Raw genomic sequence first — 15,126 nt, 5'->3', positions numbered from 1 at the left:
AAACTTGCGCACAAGACTAACTCTGCCGAGAGAGATAAGGAGGAAATAGAATCAGCAGAAGAAGCGGAAGAACCAAAGAGGCAGGAAATATGTGATGAGGAGTCTAATGTTCTATCCGGGACCCTACCCTTCACTATTGAGTCACTTGAAGACCTCGAAGTTGAAGCGATAAATGCCAATGCACGTGTTTTACCAAACATAAGAATCTCTAGCAACCTTTCTCAACCTCAGCTTCACAAGGAAATCGGAGAACTCGCAGAATACTTAAAGCGGTCTATTCATCACCTAAATGCACTTGAGGTATGCTACTCTATACTCAATATGACACTACTCTATACTCAATATGACACTACTCTATACTCAATATAACACTACTCTATACTCAATATAACACTACTCTATACTTAACATGACACTACTCTATACTTAACATGACACTACCGTATACTCGATATGACACTACTCTATACTCGATATAACACTACTCTATACTCAATATGACACTACTCTATACTCGATATAACACTACTCTTTACTCAATATGACACTACTCTATACTCAATATAACACTACTCTATACTCAATATAACACTACTCTATAATCGATATGACACTACTCTATACTCGATATAACACTACTCTTTACTCAATATGACACTACTCTATACTCAATATAACACTACTCTTTACTCAATATGACACTACTCTATACTCAATATAACACTACTCTATACTCAATATAACACTACTCTATACTTAACATGACACTACTCTATACTTAACATGACACTACTCTATACTTAACATGACACTACTCTATACTTAACATGACACTACCGTATACTCGATATGACACTACTCTATACTCGATATAACACTACTCTATACTCAATATGACACTACTCTATACTCAACATGGCACTACTCTATACTCAATATAACTCTACTCTATACTCGATATGACACTATTCTATACTCAATATGACACTACTCTATACTCAATATAACACTACTCTATACTCAATATAACACTACTCTATACTTAACATGACACTACTCTATACTTAACATGACACTACTCTATACTTAACATGACACTACCGTATACTCGATATGACACTACTCTATACTCGATATAACACTACTCTATACTCAATATGACACTACTCTATACTCAATATAACACTACTCTATACTCAATATGACACTACTCTATACTCGATATAACACTACTCTATACTTAACATGACACTACTCTATACTTAACATGACACTACTCTATACTTAACATGACACTACTCTATACTCAATATGACACTACTCTATACTCGATATGACACTACTCTATACTCAATATGACACTATTCTATACTCAATATGACACTACTCTATACTCAATACAACACTACTCTATACTCAATATAACACTACTCTATACTTAACATGACACTACTCTATACTTAACATGACACTACTCTATACTCAATATAACTCTACTCTATACTCAATATGACACTACTCTATACTCAATATGACACTACTCTATAATCGATATGACACTACTCTATACTCGATATAACACTACTCTATACTCAATATGACACTACTCTATACTCGATATAAAACTACTCTTTACTCAATATGACACTACTCTATACTCAATATAACACTACTCTATACTCGATATGATACTACTCTATACTCAAAATGACACTACTCTATACTCGATATGATACTACTCTATACTCAATATAACACCACTCTATACTCAATATGACACTACTCTATACTCGATATGACACTACTCTATACTCGATATAACACTACTCTATACTCAATATGACACTACTCTATACTCGATATAACACTACTCTTTACTCAATATGACACTACTCTATACTCAATATAACACTACTCTATACTCGATATGACACTACTCTATACTCGATATAACACTACTCTTTACTCAATATGACACTACTCTATACTCAATATAACACTACTCTATACTCAATATAACTCTACTCTATACTCAATATGACACTACTCTATACTTAACATGACACTACTCTATACTCAAAATGACACTACTCTATACTCGATATGATACTACTCTATACTCAATATAACACCACTCTATACTCAATATGACACTACTCTATACTCAATATAACACTACTCTATACTCAATATGACACTACTCTATACTCAATATAAACCTACTCTATACTCGATATAACACTAATCTATACTCAATATGACACTACTCTATACTCGATATAACACTACTCTATACTCAATATGACAATATTCTATACTCAATATGACACTGCTCTATACTCAATATGACACTACTCTATACTCAATATGACACTACTCTATACTCAATATGACACTACTCTATACTCGATATAACACTACTCTTTACTCAATATGACACTACTCTATACTCAATATAACCCTACTCTATACTCGATATGACACTACTCTATACTCGATATAACACTACTCTTTACTCAATATGACACTACTCTATACTCAATATAACACTACTCTATACTCGATATAACACTAATCTATACTCAATATGACACTACTCTATACTCGATATAACACTACTCTATACTCAATATGACAATATTCTATACTCAATATGACACTACTCTATACTCAATATGACACTACTCTATACTCAATATGACACTACTCTATACTCAATATGACACTACTCTATACTCGATATAACACTACTCTATACTCAATATGACACTACTCTATACTCAATATAACACTACTCTATACTCAATATAACACTACTCTATACTCAATATGACACTACTCTATACTCAATATAACACTACTCTATACTCAATATAACACTACTCTATACTCAATATGACACTACTCTATACTCGATATAACACTAATCTATACTCAATATGACACTACTTTATACTCAATATAACACTACTCTATACTCGATATGACACTACTCTATATTCAATATAACACTACTCTATACTCAATATAACACTACTCTATACTCAATATGACACTACTCTATACTCAATATAACACTACTCTATACTCAATATAACACTACTCTATACTCAATATGACACTGCTCTATATTCAATATAACACTACTCTATACTCAATATAACACTACTCTATACTCAATATAACACTACTCTATACTCAATATGACACTGCTCTATATTCAATATAACACTACTCTATACTCAATATAACACTACTCTATACTCAATATGACACTACTCTATACTCAATATAACACTACTCTATACTCGATATAACACTAATCTATACTCAATATGACACTACTCTATACTCGATATAACACTACTCTATACTCAATATGACAATATTCTATACTCAATATGACACTACTCTATACTCAATATGACACTACTCTATACTCAATATGACACTACTCTATACTCAATATGACACTACTCTATACTCGATATAACACTACTCTATACTCAATATGACACTACTCTATACTCAATATAACACTACTCTATACTCAATATAACACTACTCTATACTCAATATGACACTACTCTATACTCAATATAACACTACTCTATACTCAATATAACACTACTCTATACTCAATATGACACTACTCTATACTCGATATAACACTAATCTATACTCAATATGACACTACTTTATACTCAATATAACACTACTCTATACTCGATATGACACTACTCTATATTCAATATAACACTACTCTATACTCAATATAACACTACTCTATACTCAATATGACACTACTCTATACTCAATATAACACTACTCTATACTCAATATAACACTACTCTATACTCAATATGACACTGCTCTATATTCAATATAACACTACTCTATACTCAATATAACACTACTCTATACTCAATATGACACTACTCTATACTCAATATAACACTACTCTATACTCAATATAACACTACTCTATACTCAATATGACACTACTCTATACTCAATATAACACTACTCTATACTCAATATAACACTACTCTATACTCAATATGACACTGCTCTATACTCAATATAACACTACTCTATACTCAATATGACACTACTCTATACTCGATATAACACTAATCTATACTCAATATGACACTACTTTATACTCAATATAACACTACTCTATACTCGATATGACACTACTCTATATTCAATATAACACTACTCTATACTCAATATAACACTACTCTATACTCAATATGACACTACTCTATACTCAATATAACACTACTCTATACTCAATATAACACTACTCTATACTCAATATGACACTACTCTATACTCGATATAACACTAATCTATACTCAATATGACACTACTTTATACTCAATATAACACTACTCTATACTCGATATGACACTACTCTATATTCAATATAACACTACTCTATACTCAATATAACACTACTCTATACTCAATATGACACTACTCTATACTCAATATAACACTACTCTATACTCAATATAACACTACTCTATACTCAATATGACACTGCTCTATACTCAATATAACACTACTCTATACTCAATATGACACTACTCTATACTCGATATAACAATAATCTATACTCAATATGACACTACTTTATACTCAATATAACACTACTCTATACTCGATATGACACTACTCTATATTCAATATAACACTACTCTATACTCAATATAACACTACTCTATACTCAATATGACACTACTCTATACTCAATATAACACTACTCTATACTCAATATAACACTACTCTATACTCAATATGACACTGCTCTATATTCAATATAACACTACTCTATACTCAATATAACACTACTCTATACTCAATATGACACTACTCTATACTCGATATAACACTACTCTATTCTCAATGTTTGCTATAACTTTACTAGATTACTAGAATAGAACTTGCTAGAATAATAATGACTAGCAAAGAAACGTAATAAGTAACAATAGTAATAATGAATAGAAACTAAACTGTGTTTTATATCATCCTTTAATTAGGTTTTGTCAAAAGGGCAGCATGCTTATTGACCAGAGTGGTTGCCATACTTGACCACTATAGTTTGCTGCCATACTTAGCTGCAAAAGCTGTAAAAATGCCTAAGGTGATGGAGAGAACAAATTAATAAAAAGTTCTGGATTTTAGAGAGATATTCATGGCAACAGGGCACGTGGGGGGGGAGGTCAACTCCCAACCTTCTATGTATGTCTTACATAGAAAACTATGTATTACGACTTGAGCGCTAGGAATTACAATTAGGGAGTCAACACTCGCATGCCGTACATAATACCAGAGGAGTTCCATGCACCCTTAGACAAATATACGTGTAACTTAACCTGGCATCTGGCATGCGAACAATGACTGTCAATAATGGGGAGCGTATTAATACCAGCGGCAGCGCAATTTCATCCCCCTGACGTAATCCTAACGAGTAATTTACAGCATGAATCTGAGCTCATTTTATGTTGCCCCAAGGACAGTCAGTCACGGAGGGGCTGAGTCATGGCACAGGAATGCTTAAGTAAGTGACCTGATTTATGACCCTGGAGGTGTTTTGTTGAAGTTGAAATCTAACAGGCAGTCCACATACTTTTGTGTTTCTTGCTATGGTGTTTTGCTTCTCTCTCTCTCTCTCGCCGTTAGAGTCAGATAAATGAACTACAGATGATAGTCGGCATTAATCGAGTTGTAACCCAAGTCAAGTTTACCCTGATTACAGTACAATGTACCGAGGGTGGAACATCATGTCATGTGATAACTAATTTGATACCTTATTTACATTAGCATAAAGTTTTGAGGCAACGGTTTTGTCAAATTTGGCATTTTTCTCTTTACTGCACCCTTTATTGTTCCATCTAATGAAGTCAAGCGCAATATATAAGCCTTTTAACTATTATATCGGTGAGTGTACTGTGTTCACTAGATTGACTCTACAGAATCTAGCTGGTCCTCTTTTATGGTGATATTGATGAGCCACTAAACTCTGCTATTCTTTACATCTTCTGCAGGATCTTGACTTACAGCGATCTGAACAGTTCAGCCCGTTACATGAGGATTTGTCCTATCTAGATGAACAACTAACCGTTGAATTTTCCAATATGGAGTTTGAAGATGGTTGGACTTTACTGGGACCCTTTGATTTAGGTAAGAGTTAGATTAAGACTGATCGTGTGGTAAACTCTGGGAGAGTCATATAAGCCTCGGCTTACCTTCGATTCTAGACTCAAAACCGACATGACAAAACAGGGCAAAACCGACATGTTCTCTGTCTTAAAATGAACTTTCAGCTTATCAAATTCGAGTGCAACATTTTCCGCAATATTTCCGAAAGCCGGTCTTCTAGCCGGTCCTCTATAACTTGTTATACCTTCATTCGAGTCTGGCAACAAGCTTTCTTGAGTAATAAATAACTGTAAACTCTAAAGTGTTAACCTACAGATAATTGTAAACTCTGTCTGAAGTGTTAACCTACAGATAACTGTAGACTCTGTCTAAACTGTTAACCTACAGATAACTGTAAACTCTGTCTGAAGTGTTAACCTACAGATAACTGTAAACTCTAAACTCTACAGAGTAAACTTGAATGTACATTACTAAGTAGTAACCTTTTTTTTAAGAATGGCCAGTAAAAAATGGCTACAAATCCTGCTAAATAGTAGCTAAGATGGTTACAGGGTTTAAGCTATATATCAGATGTTACATGTTGACGGGATGTTGACGGGATGTTGACGGGATGTTGCTGTAATGCAGGTAGAGCAAACCAGTAGTTCTGATATGAATAGTATACAGCTGAATATCTTTGAAATTCAACAACAAAATTCACAAACCAAATCAGTTTATTTTGATATTAGCGTACAGTTGAAGCATGCTAGTGTATGTAATAGAACATTTTGACTGACCGTTTCTTCATATTGTTATTAGGAATTATTCTTCCTTACTTTAGTGAGTTTGCTCTATTTCTTACTTTCTATTGAATCAGATGAAGGCCGAGAATCGCTCATGCATTTTGGATGTCGATTTGGATTGCTAAATTTTTGTAAGCACCTGCTAAAGCTGCCAGGCGGGCGTCAACTTTTAGACATACCAAACCAGAGTGGACTTTTACCATCTGATATTGCCAGCAATGGATGCCACCTCGATCTCGCCAAGCTTTTGCTAAGGTATGTAAAATAAGCTCTATCAAGTTACTAGAAAAGTAAGTGTAGTACATATATATGCTTCCTGTTGACTCTCAACTATATAAAAGATAAATCGTGTCCTGAGGCAAGCTGAACAAGATAAGTGATTTATTACTTTGTGGAAATTTGATACGATAGCCTTACAAACCGAGTCAACGAGCTAACCAAAAACTCAGTTACCTTGAAGACTTTATTAGCCATATGGTATTTTATTGCTTTATTGGCAGATAGCTTTGGGTTCAAGTTCAGGATCTTTCTCATTTCTAATATTATCACAGCAAAGTGAGAAAATCAGAACCGCTAGAATCTATTTCTGGTGTCGCAAGACGCTTGATCTATTCCTGATTGAAAAAAGTAGGGTAGAAGAAATGTGATAAAAGAAAAGTGATGATAGAAAGGTGGCGATGAAAAAGTGGTGATAGAAAAGTGGCAATAGAAAGGTTGTTATAAAAAAGGTGGCGATAAAAAAGTGGTGATAGAAAGGTGGTGATAGAAAGGTGGTGATAAAAAGGTGGCGATAGAAAGGTGGTGATAGAAAGGTGGTGATAAAAAGGTGGCGATAGAAAGGTGGTGATAGAAAGGTGGCGATAGACAGGCAGTGATAGAAAGGTGGCGTTAGAAAGGTGGCGATAGAAAGGTGGTGATAGAGAGGTGGTGATAGAAAGGCGGTGATAGAAAGGAGATGAAAGAAATGTGGTGATAAAAAGGTAGTGATAGAAAGGTGGCGATAGAACGGTGGCGAGAGAAAGGTGGCGATAGAAAGGTGGTGATAGAAAGGTGGCGTTAGAAAGGTGGCGTTAGAAAGGTGGCGATAGAAAGGTGGTGATAGAGAGGCAGTGATAGAAAGGTGGCGATAGAAAGGTGGTGATAGAAAGGTGGCAATAGAAAGGTGGTGATAGAAAGGCGGTGATAGAAAGGAGATGAAAGAAATGTGGTGATAAAAAGGTAGTGATAGAAAGGTGGCAATAGAAAGGTGGCGATAGAAAGGTGGCAATAGACAGGCAGTGATAGAAAGGTGGTGATAGAAAGGTGGCGATAGAAAGGTGGTGATAGAAAGGTGGCGATAGACAGGCAGTGATAGAAAGGTGGCATTAGAAAGGTGGCGATAGAAAGGTGGTGATAGAGAGGTGGTGATAGAAAGGCGGTGATAGAAAGGAGATGAAAGAAATGTGGTGATAAAAAGGTAGTGATAGAAAGGTGGCGATAGAACGGTGGCGAGAGAAAGGTGGCGATAGAAAGGTGGTGATAGAAAGTTGGCGTTAGAAAGGTGGCGTTAGAAAGGTGGCGATAGAAAGGTGGTGATAGAAAGGCAGTGATAGAAAGGTGGCGATAGAAAGGCGGTGATAAAAAGGAGATGAAAGAAATGTGGTGATAAAAAGGTAGTGATAGAAAGGTGGCGATAGAAAGGTGGCGATAGAAAGGTGGCAATAGACAGGCAGTGATAGAAAGGTGGTGATAGAAAGGTGGCGATAGAAAGGTGGTGATAGAAAGGTGGCGATAGACAGGCAGTGATAGAAAGGTGGCGTTAGAAAGGTGGCGATAGAAAGGTGGTGATAGAAAGGCAGGGATAGAAAGGCGGTGATAGAAAGGTGGCGATAGAAAGGTGGTGATAGAAAGGTGGCGTTAGAAAGGTGGCGTTAGAAAGGTGGCGATAGAAAGGTGGTGATAGAAAGGCAGTGATAGAAAGGTGGTGATAGAAAGGCGGTGATAGAAAGGAGATGAAAGAAATGTGGTGATAAAAAGGTAGTGATAGAAAGGTGGCGTTAGAAAGGTGGCGTTAGAAAGGTGGCGATAGAAAGGTGGTGATAGAAAGGCAGTGATAGAAAGGTGGTGATAGAAAGGCGGTGATAGAAAGGAGATGAAAGAAATGTGGTGATAAAAAGGTAGTGATAGAAAGGTGGCGATAGAAAGGTGGCGATAGAAAGGTGGCAATAGACAGGCAGTGATAGAAAGGTGGTGATAGAAAGGTGGCGATAGAAAGGTGGTGATAGAAAGGTGGCGATAGACAGGCAGTGATAGAAAGGTGGCGTTAGAAAGGTGGCGATAGAAAGGTGGTGATAGAAAGGCAGGGATAGAAAGGCGGTGATAGAAAGGTGGTGATAAAAAGGAGATGAAAAAAATGTGGTGATAAAAAGGTAGTGATAGAAAGGTGGCGATAGAAAGGTGGCGATAGAAAGGTGGCAATAGAAAGGTGTCGATAGAAAGGTGGCGATAGAAAGGTGGTGATAGAAAGGTAGTGATAGAAAGGTGGCGATGGAAAGGTGGCGATAGAAAGGTGGCGATAGAAAGGTGGTGAAAGAAATATGGTGAGCTGCATAATAGTTTTGTTAAAACCTGAAGCCTTTAATAGGAAAAGTTCATTGAATGTCGCTCAAACTACATAGTTAAAGCTTATCAAAAAAACCAGGGTATTTTACGCATTTTATTATTGGTATTAAAATGATGCGCAAAAATCTACTATGCCCTAAAATGTTAAAACCTCTATTTCAGTTCATAACCATTTTAGAAAACTTTTGTTCAAATTGTTTGTCATAAAGAATGTCTAGGAAAGGAAGGTGCAGTAAACTGTTTCTTGGCTGCTTTTGTATTTCGATGCTGTTGTAAATGTATAAAACTTTCATGTAACCAAAAATTGTTATTCAAATACACCCTCTAAGACTAATCACTGGCAAATAATACACATAAAGTGTTTGTATCGACAATAAAGATACTAATTTAGTTGAGGCCGCTGCTATCTGCTACTGCACCTAACAAGAAGCACCTCAAAACTGCTTGGTATTTAAATATTTTGGTTCCTTTGTATAAAAAGTCCTTTTTTGTAGCTCCACTTGATATTTTCCTTACTCTTCATTTATGCTGATCACATGTTTTGAGATTGCTAAAAATAATTTTCTTAGTTAAGAGGTATCAATAAAACCCGTCACTTGTTCACAGCTTTGTCCATTTTTCAAATGAACATTCGTAAAACATTAATATTACTAAAAGAAAAGAATGTTTAGCGGGATGTTCTGTAATCTCTACAACATACAGTTTTTTTATCAGTCAGCCAATTTTATATCGAATGAAGGTTGGCTTATGTAAGTCAAAGCTCTGCAATGATCGATTCAACTTTTTTGTAATAATTTGGAAGAATGGCAAACAACACAGTTTTACCATTTCATGGTATAATATGTACAGTACTGTACAAGTACAAAAACGAATGTTTTATTTGAAGTTGTCTTTTCGAGCAAAGTAATCACGGGCGTGGTTCGGAATGTCTTAGCCAATTGATTACTTCGAGACAAGGTAACCTGGAAATAGCCCACCGCAGATCTCACCTTTAAGGAAATTAGCCTATTTTCTGAAGTGGAAGCAAGGCCATCATTAGACGTTTACGATTCACCGAAAAGCTTATATTGAAATGCTTCATTTATTTATAGTCGCAATATCATAAGAACAGTTATCTTCTAGGGAACATATTTAGATTTTGCCTTTGTACGGTAAGGTTACATATTATAATTTTGTCAAAATCTGTACGTGTGAGTCAAAATCCTTGGAGAAAGTCAATTTAACGTTATGGAAGGGATTATTTTATACGTCGTAGTTCGACTGCAGTAAATAATTATGTTGTGATTTTGGAGTGTCATCAGAATAAGAAACCAATACTTGCAATGCTAATAAAGCTTATTTGAACATCGTCTGCTATCGTGGTATTTTACTAATAAATTTACAGCGTCTAAAGCTTGCCTCATGTTAATATTCGTACTATAATGGTGAGAACGCAGCAATGCTACAAACTAATATTTTTTACATACACCTGGTTAAAACAATTGTCCACTTATAATAAGACATCACTACCTTGCAACGCAGGCTAACAAGTATTCCAAAATACCATCTAACGATTTAATTAACATTTCATGGTGTATAACTGATATTATTATAATACTAACTTAGTAAGTTCGGCTTTTGCTATCATATATCCTCACTTCAGCGCTGGCACTTTGAGATCTGTTTTGATTTTTTGTTACGGTAACCTATTTATATTGGTTTAGCTTTATCGCCCGCATTGTCCATGGTCATCAAGCTGCTGTTGAACATATCCTTTCTCTGAGTGACAGGCGAGATAGTCTGGATACCCTATTCCTCAGAAAAATTGAAGCAGGTTTCTATAACATAGGCTACAATTAAATGAATACATTAAATTTGCACCTGTGACACATGACACTAGAAGTAAGATATTAAGCCACCAACACCGAACAAATGTGTGGCGATTTAGCTTTTACAATCGCATTAAAAACCAAGTTAAAGTATATTTTCCGCCCACAGACAATCAGACTGATAATACTCACTGATATGCACAAATACTCATATATATCATTTATATCACCTTTGGCCTTAGACAATCGGACTGATGATACATAAATACTCATATATATAGTTTTTACCACTTTATTACCCTCATTTTATGCAAACAACTATACTATGATGTACTTTACTCAGAGCTCAGTTAATACACGGTGATACAGGTTAATATACCCTATATGCATTGAACTGGCGCTTAGGATCAATTGGAAAGTAAGTAAGTATATCCGAGATCTAAAACGCTGCAGCAAACTTTTTAGGGTCACTAGACTATTATGATGATACATTTTCATCTTGCAAAAGCTTTTTTGTTTTAATGTTTCGATGTCTAAAACCAATTGTCGTGTTGCTTAGAAAGACTGGTTCTAACTTCAGTTTAAGTGGCGTTTGGGTATGTTACTATACAACTTTTGTTAGTCAAACTTCAATTGTTTTGTAGTATTGATTGGGAAATTTAGTTGGACATACTCAACTCAACTAGGTACTAAATTCAGTAGCAGTTTGCTTTAAAAGTTACGATGATAAGGGGCCCATTTATCTGCAAGTTAAAGGATTATCTTGCCTAGAGGTTTAGCAATGAACAAGTAGTAGAGCTATATTCAACAATTGTTATAGAAGCTAGTATTAGTTTGATGGTATATTGATTGGCGTTCATGGTTAACGAATGGTCATAGTTACTCTTTCTCGACTACTGTTTGTATCTTTCCTTCAAGTGAACTTTGCTTTATGACGTAATTAAGAGGCTGTATAGTCTTCCTGAGCACTACACTACGAATGTCAATTGCATTCTTTATCTGCAGTTTGTGAAGAGACAGGTATGTGAGTGATAAGACAGTCCTACTCAAAATGTCCTTTAGTAACTGTTTTCTCTTATCAGTGCATCTAACCCCTGTAAGGGTTTGATCCCAAGCGATGGTGAATCGTTGAGTGCCACTCCGGATAGTGCTAAAGCCAGCGCCGACTCCAGCAGCGTAGAGATGGCTTGTTCTCATTCTGGTGGACTCGGTAAGACATTCCAGTGATTGATAGTGCCAACTGAGTGTGTTCAGTGACGTTATTATTAGAATATGAGTGAATGGTGGACTTGGTGGCCTACTAGGAGAGAGCTCGCTGTCAATCGTCGAGTTTGAAAAGCTTATTCAGCGCGAATGAGAGTGTCTGTATATATGTGATGAGGTGAATGGCTACTCATTATTCTGTCTGGTCAGACAGCCGCTACTGACTAGTCGATATCTATATCGACTAGTCAAGCAGAAACAAATTCGTATACATGTATACGAATTTGCTTCCTCTGTTACTTCAGTAATCATTTTAGATATAATCTTGCCTCATTGTTGGAGATTAATGTAAGCAGTGTTCGTCATTGTTTGCTCCTGCAAATCATTGATTGACATTCTTTAAGGTTTGAGGTAAATGCGCTACATATGGACACTTTTCTTCTGCTTCAGATGCTGATATCGACATGTTGCACCAGCTTATCGAAGAAATAAAAACTGACTGCCATGCTTTGGATATGGAAAATGGAGACCTAGGCGTCTCGCGGCGAACAATTGCTGTTGGAGAACATAGCCCATTGGATAGTATTCCGGAGAATTCTCTGCCAAATGCATCGGCAACCTGCCGAGTCACAGCTGATGCAGATATTGTATTGCTAACTGATGTGGATATGAACCTTGACAAAATGGATAACGTGTTTTCTGGTGTGTCTGGAGAAGATGGTAGAGACGGCAGCAATGTAGAGGATGGCAGACTATCTGAAGATGTTGATGTCTCTCTAAGTGAGTATGGTTACAGTTTGCAGGGGTATATTAATTGAAGGACAAATGGTACTATTAGAGGCATAGGGAAGGGCTCACCGTTGTTCATAAATGCAGTTATTAGTTGCACCTCGCCTCAACAAAGCATGGGTTTGTTTTATGACATACACAGGTGTACTAGGCAGGGAAGTACTGCGGTGGCACACCAACGGATAATTAATTCCATCACGTATCTCCATTGTTCCGCGAGGCACCGAATTGCTGCAAGCTTTTTGAGACCACCAGCCTAGACATACCGAGTATTGGATAGCTGTCCACGACAATTGCAATTTATCACTAAAAACCTGCAAGGCAACTAACTATAGGCCTAAACTGAAAGCTTTATGGCTGTAAGATATCGATGAGCCAAGTTTCTCTTTCACACTTAAATGTAGAATGCTTTTCTTAAGGCCTGGCTCCGCACTGACAATGCATAGTGAATGTTTAGTGTAGATATTTGCTGTGGCTATACACACAGACTCTACTAGATAACACTTGGCTTGACTGATAGATTGACCACTGACAATGTGAGAGCCATGATGTCCTCACTAAATTCTCCATAATATTGAAATTTTGTTAGCATTTTTATGATATAATATAATAGATCATCAATAATTTGTGACCGCAATAAAATTTGTGCCACTATTTGCATTGCTGTATTTTTGCTCACGAAACAGTGCTATCTATTTGATGGAAATCCTGAATGATGGAAGTCAGACGAGATTTGGATTCGTTACATGAATCAAACCACACAAAAATTTGGATTTCAACAGATTTTATTACCTAATGCATTACATTAACAATTGCAATTTAGACGTGACCTTCCATATCTCTTACTAGTGAGAATATATTTGTTCATTATATAAATGTTTGCGTGAAGCTTTGTTGTCGTGACTATTCGAAGACGGATCTCAAAGCAAACCAGCTTGTGGAATAGAATAAACTGTATATAACGTATGTTCCCTGTAATCAGCTATTTCAGTCCTTTTTAGTTCTTTCCAGTCCTTTCCAGATGCTTTTAATTCATCTATAACCATGTAGACCAACACGCTTGTTTCAACACGACGCAACAGTGTGTTGCCAAATTGGCTGCACATATGAGTGATTTTGTTGGTGTGTGTGTATAGCCACCCCTTTATGTCATTGCTGGCTAGTGCTGTCCTCTGGAGCTTATGCAAAGACATGGATGTAGTTACAGATGTAGAATCTTTGCCACATACTGAGCTGTTTCTCTATTATTTAATCTCTCACTAACCCATGCTAAGTACCTTCCTAGTTCTTCCTTACTTCCTTAATGGTCGCTAAACGCAAGAATTACATCACTAATGGGCAGTGCTCGACTCGTGCTCTACACACGCTCTGTGTTGTCATGTAGTTCACACGAGTAACTCCTTCCTAATTAAAAATTGCATGGTGTTCCTTTTTTGCACACCCTAAATCATCCTATATATGAAGGATTATGAATAAATTTGTCTTTGTTCGTTATTGCTACTAGTATCCTGCCAGTCGCACTGCCTTAAACCACTCGTCCAGCTAGTACTACTTGTGAGAAAACAAGTTATTGCGCAGCATGAAAACTATCAAAATCCTCTGGGGCATGCCAGACGCTCATGGAACAGAAACCAACTATTATTTGCACAACTACTAGCTGAGATAATAATACCAGAGAATGACTGTTGCTGGGCTCCTTGAGTATAATGAAAAATGTTGCACACCTGTCCATTTGCCTAGATTCTTATCCATGTCCGTATCAGCGCCAG

At 36.2% G+C, this 15,126-nt stretch overlaps 1 protein-coding gene across 9 annotated transcripts in view; it reads left to right on the top strand.

Moving 5' to 3' along the window:
• The first annotated feature begins 6,172 nt into the window (after positions 1-6,172).
• LOC137390211 (rho guanine nucleotide exchange factor 2-like) overlaps positions 6,173-15,126 on the top strand; it is an 87,338-nt gene continuing 78,384 nt past the window's right edge. For 8 of the 9 annotated variants that reach the window (XM_068076516.1, XM_068076515.1, XM_068076514.1 and 5 more), the window contains exons 1-4: positions 6,173-6,195; positions 7,031-7,211; positions 12,448-12,575; positions 13,019-13,348. In XM_068076516.1, coding sequence (XP_067932617.1) covers positions 7,051-7,211; positions 12,448-12,575; positions 13,019-13,348 — 619 coding nt within the window. In that variant the 5' untranslated portion in view covers positions 6,173-6,195; positions 7,031-7,050. Of the gene's footprint in view, positions 6,196-7,030; positions 7,212-10,622; positions 10,709-12,447; positions 12,576-13,018; positions 13,349-15,126 lie in introns of those variants that run through there. The other variant, XM_068076517.1, reaches the window with a different exon arrangement.

Source organism: Watersipora subatra, chromosome 3 (genome assembly GCF_963576615.1).
Source record: "Watersipora subatra chromosome 3, tzWatSuba1.1, whole genome shotgun sequence".
Taxonomy (NCBI): domain Eukaryota; kingdom Metazoa; phylum Bryozoa; class Gymnolaemata; order Cheilostomatida; family Watersiporidae; genus Watersipora; species Watersipora subatra.
The sequence above is the reverse complement of the archived record's forward strand: the minus strand, read 5'-3'. Positions and strand labels throughout refer to the sequence as shown.